The 19,245-nt window shown below is 42.5% G+C and overlaps 1 protein-coding gene across 1 annotated transcript in view; it reads right to left on the bottom strand.

Annotated features, from left to right (window-relative positions):
* Positions 1-2,409: 2,409 nt before the first annotated feature.
* The window catches only part of fgf12b (fibroblast growth factor 12b), a 31,596-nt gene continuing 14,760 nt past the window's right edge, over positions 2,410-19,245 (bottom strand). Inside the window, exons 4-5 of the mRNA XM_057350780.1 lie at positions 8,492-8,690; positions 2,410-8,177 (exon numbers count right to left, since the gene is read on the bottom strand). Coding sequence (XP_057206763.1) covers positions 8,047-8,177; positions 8,492-8,690 — 330 coding nt within the window. The 3' untranslated portion in view covers positions 2,410-8,046. The remainder of the gene's footprint in view (positions 8,178-8,491; positions 8,691-19,245) is intronic.

The following is a 19,245-nucleotide window of genomic DNA, read 5'->3' as shown; positions in this document are numbered from 1 at the left end:
GACAACAGTAAGTTCTGACGCAATAACAGGCGCTTCCGTGTGCTTGTAGCAAATTTTTGAGGTGTGTGTGTGTGTGTGTGTGTGTGTGCGTGCGTGCGTGCGTGCGTGCGTGCGTGTGTGTGTGTGAGCGAGAGACTTTAGATTCTTTAGATATGGTGTGTCATTGGTCAGATGTGTGATTTAAGTGTTGTAGTCACTGTGTGGTTGTGTGTTTATGTAGGACATGTAGAGAGTTGTGACACCTTAGTTATTATGTTTGTGCGCGTGTGTGATTTACAGATATGGATTTGCGTATCATTTGTAAATCATTCCGGTATTGTTTATAGTATCGATATTTACATCCACTGCATTCCTTACTCATGAGTTTTTTTCTGTGACTGCTGGGACTTTAATTACTGTGCGTGCGTGTGTGTGTGCTTTGTTTATTTACATTTTAAAAGCTCAAATTAGATGTCTCGTGTAGTGCATAGCAATAGCTAGCTTTTTGTCGATTTTTGTGAGTAAACTCACCTAAATTAGAAAAATAAATAGAGGAGAATATATAATGATTCATACGTAGAAAGTGACAAAGTTGCCAAACCATATACCGATTCTATTCTATTCTAGTGCTGGCTGGGTGTGCTGTGGATTATTTTGTGTAATACATGTCATCTGCTGGCCCACTGCTGACAATCCTTCCCATAAACTCTGTGATATGTAACAGCTGGAGTTGCAGCGCCCCCTACCGATCGTCATGATAAACGAGTGCGCTGTCAGCACAATATCTGCTGGCTCTGCACATTTACAGGCACTTTTACCTCGTTGTTAATCCTTTTAACGTCTCGTCCTAAATCCCGGGCGAGTTATGAACCAGAAGCGTGAAGATGACCTCCCTTCTCATCTTCAGATGTCAGCTTTGTTTGTAGACTATAAAGACGCACCTGCCACTGTGGACTGCAATTCACTGCTGCACTGACAGCAAGTAACCAGCAGGTGGCGAGACTTTACCGTTTTACAGATAAACATTACTCCTATTTATGATATAAACTTAACATGAAATAACATTAATATATAATATTTACACTCGTGCATTTGGTAGGCGCTGTAATCCAAAGAGACTTCCTGCAGTGCATTCAAGCTACAAATTTCATCTCTCTCTCTGTGTGTGTGTGTGTGTGTGTGTGTGTGTGTGTGCGTGCGTGCGTGCGTGCGTGCGTGCGTGCGTGCGTGCGTGCGTGCGTGCGTGCGTGCGTGTGTTCGTGCGTGCGTGCGTGCGTCCGTGCGTGCGTGTGTGTGTGTGTGTGTGAGGTAGCCTACAACCCTTGCTATCAAAACTTAAATATATATGTTATATATGTAGTAATATATATTATATATACAGTATATCATACCGCGTATTTATATGCGGTTATCTATGGTAACATTCAATATAATAATAGGATACTGAATTATATAAATCTACAAAAAAACATGACACGGTATATAGGCCTATTATGTAATTTATACAAGGATGAGATTTTTGGGGGGAATATAGGCAATGAATACAAGCTTTGTTGTAACAAACAGAAATCTGTCACAGCTCTGAGGTTTATGAATAGTCTGGCTGCTAATTTAAGCTGTATGTGAGAAGATTTGTTTTTCACTTCAAGCTCATCAGGGTTCACACACCGCGCTTCAAACCCTCAGAATTAAAAAAAGAACAGAAGATTTATCGAGTCTGATGCTCTGTGATTTCATAAGCATCCTTTACAATATAAACCTCAGTATCATCAGTACACACAACTCGGGAAAACAGAACATTTTATATTACTCATAGTTTGTGTCCAATAAAAGTACATCTTAAGATGAGGCCAGAAGTGACCAGTTTCTTTTTTTATATATACAATTCCAAGAATAATATATAATTATATATATAATAAGTTATATATTATTAAATAAATGATGCTCAGTTAATGATAATCAGTCTTAATTTTGTTTATTTATTTTTGGCCAATGAATCACACTCCAAATGTGTGTGAAGAGGCAGAGTGAGAGTTTGTAACTAGCAAAAGGCAAAATTTAAACAGGTGGTGAATAATTTGCGATATTATCATGTTGTAGAATTAACGAGACATTGATCATCATGGTTTTTAATATCAATATTTGTGATTTGTTTCTTCTTTAGTGGTGGAGAAGGCTGGCTGCAGATGAACACATCGGCTGTTTTATTTATTCACAACAACTAAAAATATCTCTCAAAAAGCTTTATTTCTTTTGAGAAAACATCACGACTGGTCGCTTGCGTGTGTGTGTTGCAGCAAAGTTGAATGGACTTTCCAAAAACACGAAGAAACAGATATGAGCGATTTTGTTTGTGGTTTAATGTTTTTAGACAGAACAAAAGGGGATGTCACATGTGTGCTGGGTGGAGAAAAAACCTGAAAGCAGACAGGAGTTTCGTATTTTTTTTATTTTGAATGACATTTTCCTCCAGTGGCAGGTTTAATGCTTCATTCAGAACTCTTTACATCATGAATATGAATGTGTTCAGAATTAAGGTGCGAACATCAGCGAAAGAATGAACTTCCCACGTCAGCGAAAGATCATTTCAGCATGGCAATAATCAATAAACAAATTGTCTTCTATGAAATACAGGCAGACATCTTCATTTTTACAGACCCCATCATGCCCTCTTGATTTTGCTCACATTCGGAACCCCGACCCTGACCTTTGACCCCCCCTGTGTTGATGCTGGTGCAGCTCCACTAATGGAAGACATCTCGCCGTCAGCGTCCAAAGACAGCCGACTGTCTTTGGAAATGGACCCACTCATCGATTTAATCATACACTAGACTTGATTATATCTCACGGAGCCGATCTAACCAATATAGATATTATACCTCAAAGCGACGATGTCACTGATCACTATCTTATAACATGTACACTGCGCACTGCAGAAATCAGCCGTTTAACTCGTTATCGACAGGGTAGAACAATTACCTCGACTACTAAAGATAGTTTCACAAAGAGCTTGCCAGATCTGACTCCTTTAATAACCATACCAATAAATATAGAATCGCTCGATGACATGACCAGCAAATTGGGCACTATTTTCTCTAATACATTAGAAGCTGTCGCACCTATGAAGTCAAAAAAGATTAATGAGAAAAACGCAGCACCATGGTACAATAGCACCACTCGCGCCCTTAAAAGAGAAACACGTAAACTGGAGCGCAAATGGAAACAAACCCAATTAGAGGTCTTTAAAATTGCGTGGAAAGAGAGTGCAAACTGTTATAAAAAGGCACTAAAAGCAGCAAAGGCTGAGCACCTCCGTAACCTCATAGAAACTAACAAAAACAATCCAAGGTTTTTATTTAGTACAGTTGCTAAACTAACAAATAAACAGACTTCACCTGACCTGGGTATTCCGCCGCACCTTGGTAGCAATGATTTCATGAATTTTTTTACAGAGAAAATCGAAAACATACGAGACAAAATAGTAAAAACTCAACCTCCAAGTCTGTCCTATAAATTAGTACCAACCATCGCCCCAAAAGAAAGGCTACAGTGTTTTTCACCTATAAAACAGGAAGATTTAATTAAACTTATTGCAACATCTAAACCTACAACTTGCTTATTAGACCCCATACCAACTAAATTATTAAAAGAGTTATTACCCGTTGCAATTGAGCCCATTTATAACATTATCAACTCGTCAATTAATCTAGGCCATGTCCCAGGACCCTTTAAACTGGCCGTCATTAAGCCTCTTATCAAGAAACCAAACTTAGACCCCAATGAACTAGGAAACTATAGACCGATTTCAAATCTCCCTTACCTGTCTAAAATACTAGAAAAAGTAGTGTCCACTCAGTTGTGCTCTTTCTTACAAAATAATGACATACACGAAAAATTCCAGTCAGGCTTTAGACCGCATCATAGTACTGAAACTGCGCTCGTTAAAATTACAAACGACCTGCTTATAGCATCAGATAAAGGTAACATCTCACTCCTAGTCCTGCTCGACCTTAGTGCTGCGTTCGATACTGTAGACCATAAAATACTTCTAGATCGCTTACACAATTATACCGGTATTCAGGGACAGGCACTACAATGGTTCAGATCTTACTTATCAGACAGACATCAATTTGTCCATTTAAATGGGGAATCATCAAATCTAACGCAAGTAAATTATGGATTACCTCAGGGATCGGTTTTAGGACCCTTGCTATTCTCCATATACATGCTGCCCCTTGGAAACATTATTAGAAAACATGGAATTAGCTTCCACTGTTATGCAGATGATACTCAGCTATATATCTCATCAAGACCAGATGATTCCTTCCAACTATCCAAATTGGCAGAGTGCATCGACGATATAAAGCATTGGATGACTTGTAATTTCCTTCTTTTAAATTCTAATAAAACAGAAATATTACTTATCGGACCAAAGACACGTGAGCAGAATATTTCGGATTATGACCTGCAAATTGAAGGCTGCACTGTTACTCCAACAAATACAGTTAAAGACCTTGGCGTTATATTAGACAGCAACCTGTCATTTAAAAATCACATCTCAAATGTCACAAAAACAGCCTTCTTCCACCTTAGAAATGTTGCCAAATTGCGAAATATTTTATGTGTGGCTGACGCAGAGAAGCTTATTCATGCATTTGTGACCTCAAGACTTGACTACTGTAATGCACTGCTTAGTGGTTGTCCTGCAGCATCAATAAACAAACTACAGTTAGTTCAGAATGCAGCTGCCAGAGTTCTAACCAGGTCCAGAAAATACGATCACATAACCCCAATGTTATCAACCCTTCACTGGTTACCCATTAAGTATCGTATTGACTTTAAAGTTCTTTTAATTACTTATAAAGCCTTAAACGGTTTAGCCCCTACCTACATAACAGAGCTTCTACCACACTACAACCCATCACGCTCTCTAAGATCTCAAAACTCCAGACTTTTGATAACACCTAGAATAACTAAATCCACCAAAGGGGGTAGAGCTTTCTCATACGTAGCACCTAAACTCTGGAATAGCCTCCCCGATACTATTCGAGGGTCAGACACACTCTCCCAATTTAAATCTAGATTAAAGACACATCTTTTCAGCCAAGCATTCACTAATACATAGCTAATGAACAGCAGCTACGCTAATTATTCTCTTTCTCTTTCTGCCCTCGCCTCGGGATGCCCATCCCGAGGTAGGGAGAGATTCCGCCAGGCCCAGATGAACGTCATATGCCCATCCCCAACTAGAGATTACGCCAGCTACATCGGAAAATCCCGTGCCATCCTCCTGCGAGAGCCTGCGGACTGACTGACCATCCAGCTCCATCCAAGGCAATTCCATCACCACCCAAGAAAAAGGCGACCATCTGGCCGGCCCAGCTCAGACAATTCCATCCCCAACCGAGAGCAAAGACGGACTACCTGTCACATAAATGCTAAATTTACAATACTTGGTATTTAATGCTAAACTTACATCACACGACAGCAGTTTGAAGTTATGGCTGCACTCAGTGACTTTGATTGGAGGTAGCTGGGTGGGTGTTGTAGGGAGTGGGGGGGCTTGTTGGTTGTGGTTCGGGGCGTTTCATTTGTTGGGACTGTGTGGGTCTGGTCTGGTTGGTCTTGTTTTGTGGTCGATGTCGGACAACAGAGGAATAAAGTTAATTATGCCATTACTACTTTTCCCTGGTTGTTCCTCTGTTGTCTGTTGTTGATCGCGGAATGGGACCGGGTTGGACCTGCACGGTTTCGGCGGGTGGGGCTTCCTGGGTCGCGGCTCGTGGGCTCTCCCTGTTCTTCGTGGACGTTGCTCGGTGGCTTTGGTCGGGGTCACTGAGTGCAGCTATGACACGTCAGAGGAGATCTGGCCCTCCCGGCTGAGCCTGGTTTCTCCCGAGGTTTTTTTTTCTCCATTATTCATCATTGGAGTTTGGGTTCCTCGCCACAGCAGAGCAGTGCAGTGTTGGCTTGCTCACCGGGAGACTGCATTTATTTATTTATTCATTTATTTATTAGATATTATTTATTATAATGATCTTGCTTGGTCTATAAACACCATGCACTGTGCTGTGTTTTACCTTTCTGTGTTTTTCTTATTTGCTCCTGTAAAGCTGCTTTGGAACAATGCACATTGTGAAAAGCGCTATATAAATAAAATTGAATTGAATTGAATTGAATTGACTGGACTTTATATCGCTGGATCTGACCAATGAACAGGTAGATCACATTTAAAGGGGAAGGAACCTGGACTTCAGTGACCAATTAGATTACGCTCGATCAAAAATGTGGCTATGTTCGGAACAGCATAATAACACACTAGCACTATACTGCACATAGTATGCGATGAATGACCTATGACATAGAGCACACTGCGCTATCCCACAATGCACTATTTCTCATGCAATGAAAAAAACGTAATATCCACTTCTTGATTTTTTTCACTTTATTTGATCAACTGTTTGCGAAATAAATGTTTGAGTTACAAACTGGAAGCCACTCGCTGAATTAAACATGCAACATAATGAGGTCACGTGACAACAACGCAGTATACTACAGTTTGAAACATTTCTTCCCTGTTTTTTTGTTTGTTTTTTACAGAAGGCAGTATACAGTCTATAGTGTGCAGTATGTTAGTATCTCATTCCAAACGCAGTCTGATGAGTAAAGGAAATCGGGGGCAGCTATACACACTGGGTTTAAAGTGGTCGTCCAGTTTATGTCCAGTTTGGAGGGCAGTCTGTGCTTTTGGCAGGATAAAATACCCAAATCTCTCAGAAAGCGAAAGGAGTTTTTTAACATGAAGTGATCCACGAGCACACGGTGTAGAAGCGCTGAAATGGATCGCAGAGGTTACGTCACAGTCTGTATGACATCACTTCCTGTGTGACGTCACTGAAAATCCCCTGGTTGTCTTCAGCCGTGTTCGGATGGCATTAGTTTGTAGAGTCACAGCTGATGTCTGTAATGTAGAAGTGTGTAGTGTCTGAACGAGTGTCAGGCTATCGTGACAAACCTCATTGTACGATACATCAATAAAGAGCTAGAAACCAAACTAATCCTATCCAAACAGGGACACTTTCCTCAAGGCGTCACGTGTTAAAGGGATCACATCACATCTTATAAAAAAGTTTAACGTATGTATACTCAACATTCACATTTATAGAATCCCTAAAAAATGTCTGTGATTATATGTTCATGCACATTAACATATGTCCGGCCACATTGACATATCTACACGCCTGTTCAGTCTCGGTTAACCAATCACATACCAGCGGCACAAGTCTTAAAGGTACGGCAGCAGAACCAGCCTCGACGTCAGAGAAACGTCCGTGAAATACTGAAATATGTTTTAAACGTAAGAAACCAGTGCAAGTGATCCTCGCTTGAAAAATAAATCTACAAATAAATACATTGCTACAAAAATGCAGAATATGACCCCTTTAGCGCAGCGTGAGTATACAGTGAATCTGTGCGGTGATATAAAGTGGATTAATCTAATCCATTCCAGTAAGGTCACATGACTGTCAGAGCCTATCAGCAGGGCACGATTCCTAAACCCTCCCCCATCCGCCAATCAGAGAGCAGAATTCACCCACACCCACCCCCCGAATAAAAACCCCGAGCAATGATGAGAGAACATTCGGTATTAATGAGGCGAGTGACGTATAGCAGTACGTGAAAGTGCTTTTGGCATTCATAAATCAAAGTGTGAAGATCAAAAATGGCTTAAAGCTCAACACCCAACAGAAAAGACCTGCACGCGTCTCCACGGGCGACGTGACTCCGACGGACTTTGCATAAAATGTAAGATCATGTCCTGATTCTCAAATATTCCTAAAACATCGTCACAGGCAAGAAATCAGCGTTGTTTTTTTCTTAAACTTTTTTGTGTTTCACATTACTTTATTTTCGTTTGATGTTTGTAGATGCTGTTGTTTGTCGGGTGTAAGAAAGCATTCAGCTCCTGGGGTCACCAGAGGGTGTGTTTAAGTGTGTGTGTGGTGTACATTTACAGATCAGTGTGTGTGTGTGTGTGTGTGTGTGTGTGTGTGTGTGTTTGTGTGGCTATGATCCTTCATGGTCAGTAGAGTCCTGGTTGAGCTCTTTTCTGGTGCCCATAGTGGGAGTTCCTGAGTTTTTCCTGGATCGCTGTTTCTCGTCGAGTTCGTGTAGCGAGGGCTCTTTATACATACACACTGCAAAACAGAGAGACACATTTTAGTAAACCGCACAGCTTTTCCAAGTATTGACTTATAAACGTTTGGCTCTAAAATCTCATTTATTGCAATTTGGTGAATCTCTGGAAGTGAATTATCCAGATGAATTACAGAAAAGAGAATGACAAGGTCAACGCCAAGGTCATGCGTTCGATCCCAGGGATTGCACATACTCATACTTGCACATACATTGCAAATACAAATGTATAGTATCATGCAATGTAAGTCACTTTGGATAAAAGCATCTGCCAAATGCATAAATGTAAATGTAAGAAATGTGTGTGTCTTGTCACCTTCAATGGGTCTGGGCACAAAGTGTGAACAGGGTTTAGTCTTCTTGACGCGGTTTCCCTTCATAATGATCCCGTCCTTGGTGAGTCCGAGGTACCAGGCGCGGCCGCTCTCGTGCTGTCGGTACACTGTAGATGAGTAGATCACGTAATAATTCTCAAACACGCTCTCCTTAAACCTACACTCCGCTGTGAAGATATCCTGCAGAGAAAGAGAGAGAGAGGATGTGATGAATAACTGGTTTCACTTATGTCAAAACACTTTAACAGCTTTCAGATGAGTGTGTGCGTCTTTGTCCCAGTTTTATTTAAAAAATCTTTTGCATGCGCAGGTGTTGAGGGTGGAGACTGTCAACCAGAGCAGAAACCACCTCAGGTGAACACACAAACAAAAGACAAATAACAGATTATCTATATAGTTTTGAACCCTACTGTGTAAGCAGTTCAAAACTCAGACCACTTGTGAAAATATTCTGTACACCTTTCTAACTATACAAGAGATGTTAACTTAATGAAGTTAATCATTTAATCGATTAAGCTTATACTGTATATTCACTTACCTAAACACAAATAGTGATCACAGTGACGTAACTACAGACAGTGCAGGCAGCGCATGCGGGCACCTGGCGAACGAAGTGACTATATTAATATACAGTAAATATAAGTAAGGGATAATGTACGGACAGCCAGCTGCTTGTACATTATCCCGCGTATTACACGGCTACTTGCCACATGAGATAAAACTGGACAAGAAATGAGATTGGAAATATTTTTCAGTTCATTTTTACCGAATGCCGACCTTCCGTGAGGAAAAGCTGCTTAAGGTAAGAAACGATGTTCAAACATCACGAACATGCAATTTGGTTGAATACTTTGTAAATATAATGTGTCACATTAGGCTTGTGCCTGTATCAAATTTCCATGCTGCGATTAATTGATTAAGGTTTCATCGCGGTAAGCGGTATTATCGCAGTATTCAATTCTATGAGAAATGCAGGTTGAAAATATAAACCAACTTCAGTGTTTTCCTCTTGATAACAACTTTATTTTAAATAATAAAGAGAACCTCAAACATTTAAATATAAATAAAACACACAGTAATGATGTATAAAGTGAGTTTATTCAAACAGAATAAAGTGCAAACTGCAAAAGAACAACTTTTGTTAACTGCTTTTAAATATACTTATGTCTGTACAACGCTAGTACTACAATTCATATTTTTATTATTATTGTTTGAATAACAAGCCAAGCCAGTGTGTTAACTATTATAGCAAGCTAAACATTTATAAACAGCAAATTCACTCGCACTTTTTTGACAGTGTATGGCTTTATTGCGCTCCATCAACGTATAATTAAAATAATTATTCTGCCACACTGTCAAATTTCATTACTCGGCTTACTTTTAACCCCAAATATTTCCAAACCTCAAACTTCACCCTTTTAGAAGGGGGATAAATCGTCGGCAGCGTTCCTCCTTCCGCCATGCTTCCTCTTCCGTGTGGTACTGTTTACATCAGAGTGCGCACGCGTCTTTTGCTCAGCAGCGCGCGCACACACACGTAGGCATCTCCACATGGGGAACGGGATCGTTTAGATCAGAGTGCGCATTCCTACGCAGCATACACGCAGTGTACTTTTATCCGGTTGATGAAAAAAACAAATACACGTTGTAAAAAATCTATATATTTTCGCGGTATTTGAAAGTGCCCGCGATAACAACATCGTGCTAATCCATTACCGCAATTAATCGCATTACCGAATATCGGCACATGTCTATGTCACATACAGCACAGAAGTGAGTACACCCCTCACATTTTTGTAAATATTTTATTATGTTGGCTTGACAGAGCCAACATACTGATCTTGTATCTAAGCTTATTATTCTTCCGATTCTTCTTCTACTTCTGATCCCCCAAATTTCTGACTGCTACTCCTCCTAGAGCTTTCAAACTACATCCACCAAACTTTCCACAAACCTTCAGTCTGGTCTGACTTGAGTTGCTATATCTTTTCTAACTGATCCGGGTTCTGGTTTTCGAAAACCGGACTCTCAAAACCACCTAATTTCCCATAGACTTAACATTGCAACAAACTTTGACGGCTCATAACTCAAAGTGAGGATGTCGTAGAAACTTGCGAGTTACCACGTTTGAAGAAGCTGGCAGGCTCTGTAAGAACTTACCTCACAATGGGGTGTAGGTTGTACCCCTGGGGCGTAAGAGCCCCCCAAAATTCCCCATTGACTTATAATGGGACAGAAAACATGCCCATATAAGGCGTCATAACTGTCCCATGTTGAATAACTTCGCAGTACAACCACTTAGAGACAAGGGGGTGGGCTCATTTTACTCAGACAACCAATCAGTATCCCAGGAACTTCCTTAAGCTACGAAGCCACGCCCATAGCAACCATTTACAGCAACCTAGCAACCGCTCCCATAGACTCCCATTATAAAAAGTCCAGATGGATATCTTTGCAACACAGTGTCGTAGAGACAAGGGGGTGGGCTCATTTGACTCAGGCAACCAATCAGTATCCCTGAAACTTCATTAAGCTACGAAGCCACGCCCATAGCAACAAAACATATTAACTTAGCAACCATTTAACAAGATCTATAACTCTGCATCAGAACATCGTAGAGACATGGGGGTTGGTTTGTTTCACTTAGGACTTGATGCATCATCAATTGCCTTCTGCTAAGCCACGCCCATAGCAACCAAAGAGGTAGCCTAGCAACCATTTAGCAACACCTATATCTCTGCATCAGAACATCATAGAGACACGGGGGTTGGTTCGTTTCACTCATAGCTTAGAGTATTATCAATTGCAGATGCCAAGCCATGCCCATAACAACCAAACATGTTAGCCTGGCAACCGATTAGCAATATGTATATCTCTGCATCAGAACATCATAGAGACACGGGGGTTGGTTCGTTTCACTCATAGCTTCGAGTATTATCAAGTGCAGATGCCAAGCCACGCCCATAGCAACCAAACATGTTAGCCTAGCAACCGTTTAGCAAAACCTATATCTATGCATTAGAACATTGTAGAGACATGGGGGTTGGTTCGTTTTACTTGTGGCTTGGAGCATTATCAATTGGTAGATGCTAAGCCACGCCCATAGCAACCAAACAGGTTAGCCTAGCAACCATTTAGCTACACCTATATCTCTGCATCAGAACATCATAGAGACACAGGGGTTGGTTCGTTTCAATCATAGCTTACAGTATTATCATTTGGAGATTCCAAGCCACGCCCATGTGTCGTTATAATCATGCTAGTAATATGCTAATCTTGCTAACAACATACTAAGCCCGGATATCATAGAAACATGAAAATAATACACGATTTGAAGGGGTTATCAGGCTCTATAAGAACATCACTCACAATGGGGTGTAAGTTGCACCCCTGGGGTGTGAGAGCCTCCCAAATTTTCCGTATACTCATAATGGCGCCCATAGACTCCCATTCAAAACCTAGATACCTATATATTCACGCGTTATTTTTTCGCTTTGGACCCATGAATGACTACATCAAATCGAGCGGCCCATTGAGGAATGGTGTGTGATGACTTTTGGAAGCGATCGGGTGGAGGGGGTGCGATAGGGGGCGAATAAAAACCCGAAAAATCCCATTGATTTAACATTGCGCCCAACTTTGACGGGTCGTAGCTCCGCGTGAGGATATCGTAGAAACATGAAAATAATACATGATTTGAAGAGGCTATCAGGCTCTGTAAGAACATCACTCACAATGGGGTGTAAGTTGTACCCCTGGGGTGTAAGTAGGGGTGCAACGGATCAAAAAACTCACGGTTCGGATCGTTTCTCGGATCAGAGTCACGGATCGGATCATTTTTCGGATCAGCAAAAAAAAAAAAAGACAAGACAAATAAACATAAGTTTTGTCTTTTTGTTTATTAACTCTTTTAAATTATTAAATTAAAATATATAAAATCAACTTCGCAATCTTTTCGCTGAAGTGGGTGCGCGACGGGATGTCGTAACGTGGCTCAAGCACTTTCAGCATGTGTTTAAAGCCCTCGTTTTGCACAACCGAATATGGCCTCATGTCGGCACCTATAAACACACCGATAGCGTTTGTGATGGCTTTAGCCTGGTCTGATTGTGCAACAAGGGGCTGCTTAAATGCCGCGGTGATAAGCGGTTGTTGAGCAGCCTTCGTTTTCACTCCTGTCAGTGAAACACCGGGGTCGCTTCAAATGCGTGGCCATGCTTGATGTGTTTCCACTGTCATATGTCTTTCTTGTGCCACAGTGCCTACACACCGTCACGGTTTTATCCACTAACCTCTTTCCTTCATCATTATATTTGACAGGGAAGCCAAAATGCTCCCATACAGGGGATTTAAATGACGCGGGGCGTTCAAGCTCCTCCGTTCCTCCGCTCGCCATGACCACGCTGTGTGTGGACTGAACATGCGCAAAACTTTTTTTTCCATAAATAAATCCGCGGATCACGTGTGTGCAGAACCGAAGATATTGATCCGAACGGATCACGGATCAATGATGATCCGTTGCACCACTAGGTGTAAGAGCCTCCCAAAATTTCCCAATCACAGGAAGCATGCCCATATAAGGCGTAAAACGTCTTGTGTTGAATATCTTAGCATTACAACCACTTAGAGACAAGGGGGTGGGCTCATTTGACTCAGACAACAAATCAGTGTCACATGATCATTATGAAGATATTAATCCACGGCCATAGCAACCATTTACAGCAACCTAGCAACCGATCCCATAGACTACCATTATAAAAAGTCCATATGGATATCTTTGCAGAACAGTGTCGTAGAGACGAGGGGGTGGGCTCATTTCACTCAGACAACCAATCAGTGTCACAGGATCATCTTAAAGCTATTAAGCCACGCCCATAGCAACCATTTACAGCAACCTAGCAACCGATCCCATTGACTCCCATTATCAAAAGTTCATATGGATATCTTTGCAGTACAGTGTCATAGAGACGAGGGGGTGGGCACGTATTACTCAGTCAACCAATCAGTGGCCCAGGAAGTTCATTAAGCCACGAAGCCACGCCCATAGCAACAAAACATCTTAACTTAGCAACCATTTAACAACACCTACATCTCTTCATCAGAACATCATAGAGAGATGGGGGTTGGTTTGTTTCACTTGTGGGTTGAAGCATCATCAGTTGGCATATGCTAAGCCACGCCCATAGCAACCAAACAGGTTAGCCTAGCAACCATTTAGCAACACCTATATCTCTGCATCAGAACATCGTATAGACACGGGGGTTGGTTCTTTTCACTCATAGCTTAGAGCATCATCAATTAGCAAATGCTAAACCACGCCCATAGCAACCAAACAGGTTAGCTTAGCAACCGTTTGGCAAAACCTATATCTATGCATTGGAACATCGTAGAGTCATGGGGGTTGGTTAGATTCATTAGTACTTAAAGTGTCATCACCCTAGTACCGAGTTACGCGGTTTGCCACGAAAGCATCACTCACAGTTTCTTTAGAAAATGTACTATCTAGTTATTTATTAAACGTCTTGTTAACCCCTTACCCGCTGTCTGCACCTGGGTCCTCTGTCCTTGTGTCTCCCCCCGCACCTGACAGTAAAGTAGTGAGTGTACAGCTTGTATAACAGTGTAAAATTGCTGTCCCCTCAAAATAACTCAACACACAACCATTAATGTCTAAACCGCTGGCAACAAAAATGAGCACCAAGAGAGAGCTGTTAACAGCGGCAACGAGCAATCGCCATGATTTCAAAAACAACACATGCAGAGCCTGTTATTTATCACAGACCAACGTATTTCTTAACGAGTGGAGGTGTTTCTTTCTTTAAGGTAGGCTACACCCCTGCCAGTCCATCTTTGAGACGTATACTTCAGAAAGATTCTCTCAGTTTATTTTTTTATTTTACGAAAGCACAAGGTATTGTTTTTATTGCATACACAAATAAAAGTAGATCATTTATAGTTTATAATGATGTCTTGCATTAATCTTTATGGCCAAAAATAACGGAGTATTTTCAGTTGTTTTCGCTGTCATGGGGAAAAAATCCATCAGAAGGCACCGGTGCGTTCGTCGACCAGAGGGTTAAAGAAAACGTAGCCTATTTACTTTTTTATATTTATGTTTAAATATTCGGGAATAATATTATTTCTATTTTCATCTATGTTGATTATGGAAAGTGAACAGCATGACTAAGATATAGGCTCATAAAATGCGCAATATGTCTGGAGACATGGAGTTTGTGTCACGGTTGGCAGGAAAGAACCCAAGCGCAGGCAGGCAGTGACGGGGTTAACAAAAAACAATACTTTATTTATTAACAAAACACAAAACAACACACCCTCGATGGGGAAAACAGAACAGCGATAATACAAAACAAAAGACTTCCCACGAGGGGGCAAAACAAAAGCAAGAACAGCAAACAAACCAAACTAAAGAACACTAAAACAACTTACTAACAAAACCGGATCACAGACAGGACAAGGCAAGACGATGGCAAGAAGCAGCACATAACATACGTATACACAACGCATACAGATACAATGACAGAGCACAGGACAATGAAACATGAGGACTATATAAAGGGGAGGAAATCAAGAGGGAACAGGTGTGAGACATGAACTAATCAACAAGCAATAACGAGGGATACAAAAGGGCGGGAAAACAGACAAAGACCGGAGAGAGTATCGAAGACCGAAAGGGTCAAAAAGACTCTCTCCACACATAACCAAAGACTTTGTCATGGCTCTGCTACAGGACCAAGAAAAGCATAACTAAATGAAGCAGAGCCATGACAGAAGCCCCCCCTTTAATGAGCACCTCCAGGTGCTCACCAAGGGGTAGACGGACGAGACAGCAGACTGAGACAGTGACAGACAAGACAAAACAGAAAACAAAATCAGTGGCAGACAAGACAAAAAACAAGGGACTGGGTGAGACAAAAAAAAACAAACATGGGAGGGGGGGTGGGGCCAAACAAGGCCCATAGGGGGCAGTCCAAAAGGGGGTGGGGAGAAGTCCCAGTCCCCGGCTGCGCTCGAGGGCGCGGAGTCCTGGGGGACTTAGGAGGAGTCCTGGGGGAACAGTCTTTGACCCTGGGAGTTTCCCAGGGACCGGCTTGGCTGCCGGACTGGGGACGCCGGCTGGAAGGCCGGCTGGACAGGGCTTGACGCCGGCTGGAAGGCCGGCTGGACAGGCTTGACGCCGGCTGGAAGGCCGGCTGGACAGGGCTTGACGCCGGCTGGACACCGGACTGGACGCCGGCTGGATCACCGGACTGGACGCCGGCTGGATCCCGGACTGGACGCCGGCTGGATCACCGGACTGGACGCCGGCTGGATCACCGGACTGGACGCCGGCTGGATCACCGGACTGGACGCCGGCTGGATCACCGGACTGGACGCCGGCTGGATCACCGGACTGGACGCCGGCTGGATCACCGGACTGGACGCCGGCTGGATCACCGGACTGGACGCCGGCTGGACACCGGACTGGACGCCGGCTGGACACCGGACTGGACGCCGGCTGGACACCGGACTGGACGCCGGCTGGACACCGGACTGGACGCCGGCTGGACACCGGACTGGACGCCGGCTGCACCGGACTGGACGCTCCTCCGTGCGCCTCTCCCTCCTTCTCCGCACCACCGGATCCATAGCCGACCTTGGCGAATCCGTGGGGACCGGAGGGAGTTCCGCGTCGGAGGAGACCGCAGACGTCATCCCCGGGTCACACCTCACCCACTCGCCACAGGCGCCGCCAGGAGAACCGGGGACCGTGGAACTCAAGCCGAAGGGTACTGAGTCCCCCCGGGCAGCGGCAGCCAGGACGAGGCCCTCCGGAGCGGTCGACCGTGGGGTGAGGGCTCCGAGTGGAACCTCACCCTCGGGACCGTCCCGGTTGGTCACGAACCTGACCATGTCCGCGAACCCAAGGGGAGCCAGCAGCCTCTTCACCGACGGGGCGAGGCGCTGAGTGAGGCAGCAGTTGAAGATCGCCTTCAACTCCGCCTCGCCAAACTCAGACGACCTCGCCACCGTCGAGAATGCCCCGGCGAACTCCCGGTTCCCGTAATTCCCCTGACGGATCCCCAGCAGCAAGTGGGCTTGGGCGGCCCACGAGGACGACGCAGTGCCGTCCTTTGGAGCTGCCTGCTGGGTTCTGGCTGGCTCTGTCATTCTGTCACGGTTGGCAGGAAAGAACCCAAGCGCAGGCAGGCAGTGACGGGGTTAACAAAAAACAATACTTTATTTATTAACAAAACACAAAACAACACACCCTCGATGGGGAAAACAGAACAGCGATAATACAAAACAAAAGACTTCCCACGAGGGGGCAAAACAAAAGCAAGAACAGCAAACAAACCAAACTAAAGAACACTAAAACAACTTACTAACAAAACCGGATCACAGACAGGACAAGGCAAGACGATGGCAAGAAGCAGCACATAACATACGTATACACAACGCATACAGATACAATGACAGAGCACAGGACAATGAAACATGAGGACTATATAAAGGGGAGGAAATCAAGAGGGAACAGGTGTGAGACATGAACTAATCAACAAGCAATAACGAGGGATACAAAAGGGCGGGAAAACAGACAAAGACCGGAGAGAGTATCGAAGACCGAAAGGGTCAAAAAGACTCTCTCCACACATAACCAAAGACTTTGTCATGGCTCTGCTACAGGACCAAGAAAAGCATAACTAAATGAAGCAGAGCCATGACAGTTTGACAATATTAAGCTTTGTTTTGTAGAAAACCTTTCTTTGAAGTGAATTTCGTTTTGTATAAATTGTATCTTAATATTAATCAATGTTGCATCAACTATTTGTCTAGATTGAATAAATGGGCAGAAAACCAAGAACGTCGGTGTGGAATGGATTGAAGTGCGTAACAAACGAACAAACCATGACACCACAGCCTCTGAGTAAGGCTGAAACAATATGTCGTTCTGTTTTTAATCAATTTCTTGAATACATGTATTAGGCCTACTTCAATTAATTGATAAGATATTGATTTAAGTTGGTTTCAATTAAGTAGATTAGACACACACATTCGCTTATATGGGTTCCCTTCTAGACACCAGCGCCGTGTGTTTGTATGTGCTTCATAACCGTGCAGCCAAAGATGCCCGTCCTAATAGCCTGCACTGGGGCCCATCATCACTATGTTACGCCACTGAGTGATCATATGAGCAGATGCTACAAAAATTGCACATAAAGTGGTAAAGTGCACACTAGAGCTCGCATACTGCATGTATTTTCTGTAGGCTGACACAAGGCAATATATCTATCCTTTGTGTCATTGTGTGTACCGTACTGAAAGCCCTGTATCTGTTCAGATTAATAGATACGGTACCATTCACTTTTTTCCACAATTGAAAATTTTGATTTCCTAATCAAAACAATGGAATCACTATATGTACCTGTTCTGAAGAGCATCTAGTCATTTGTACAGGAGTACTTTGTAACTTAAAAAATTGAACCAGGCTTGAACTTTATATACAGACGTGCTCAAATGTGTTGGTACACTTACAGCTCATTGAAATAATGCTTCATTCCTCCTGAAGAGTGATGAAATTAAAAGGTATTGTATCATGTATACTTGCATGCCTTTGGTATGTCATAGAATAAAGCAAAGAAGCTGTGGAAAGAGATGAATTATTGCTTATTCTACAAAGATATTCTAAAATGGCCAGGGCACATTTGTTCACAGTAAAATCACCAGTGTTAAAAGGTCAAATGAACACTCACAGTGTATATATAATCCACACTCTCAAACATGGATTATATACACACTGTGAGAGTTAATTTGACCCTTTTTAACACTGGCGATTTTGCTGTGTTGGTACCCCTTAGAAAAGATAATACATAATTGGATTATAGTGATATTTCAAACAAATTAGTTTCTTTAATTAGTATCACACATGTATCCAATCTTGTAATCAGTCATTCAGCCTATTTAAACGGAGAAAAGTAGTCACTGTGCTGTTTGGTATCATTGCGTGCACCACACTGAACATGGACCAGAGAAAGCAAAGGATAGAGTTGTCTGAGGAGCTCAGAAAGAAAATGAAGAGTTTGGTTCCAAAACGCGATAAACACCGTTTTAAAAAAAAGAGTTTGAAAAGTCACCGTTTAATTTTACGCAAAATGCGATATCCGCCGTGTTATACCATCATGTTTTCTCCCTTTTTTCCAAACAGCAATATACGCCAGTCTCACTTCTCTGCAGAATGCGATATATCCACTCAACCAATCACAGCACACCATTCCACACATTGTAAACAGTAATGGCGGAACTGTGAATACGGTCGGCATCCTAGTTTCCCTGATCTACTTTGTAGTTTGTGTTCATCAAACAAACAAAAAAATGAATAATTTTGATGGCATTGATGAACCTGTGCTGGTTTCTGCGGTGGGGAAGAACCGTAAACCATCGAAATCTAATCATTTACGTGAGGAGATTAAGAAGATGAAGCACTAATTTACAGCATTAAAAAGATGACCCGTTGAATTCATTTTAGGAGCAATGACTGATTGAATGTATTTTTAGTCCAGTGCCTGTATATAAGATTAGTATTGTATTGAGTTCAGAGGCTGTCATATGTGGATCAACTCACTTTGTTGTGTGTTTTCAACAGTTTCAATATGAAAAATAACTTTTAGATTGATTGAAAAAAAACTTGTCATGGATTTATTGCATTTTGGGGAAAAATTATCCGTTTTTATAATAA

The sequence above is a fragment of the Triplophysa rosa genome, linkage group LG14 (genome assembly GCF_024868665.1).
Source record: "Triplophysa rosa linkage group LG14, Trosa_1v2, whole genome shotgun sequence".
In the NCBI taxonomy this organism is placed as follows: domain Eukaryota; kingdom Metazoa; phylum Chordata; class Actinopteri; order Cypriniformes; family Nemacheilidae; genus Triplophysa; species Triplophysa rosa.
This window is presented reverse-complemented; position numbering and strand designations above follow the sequence as displayed.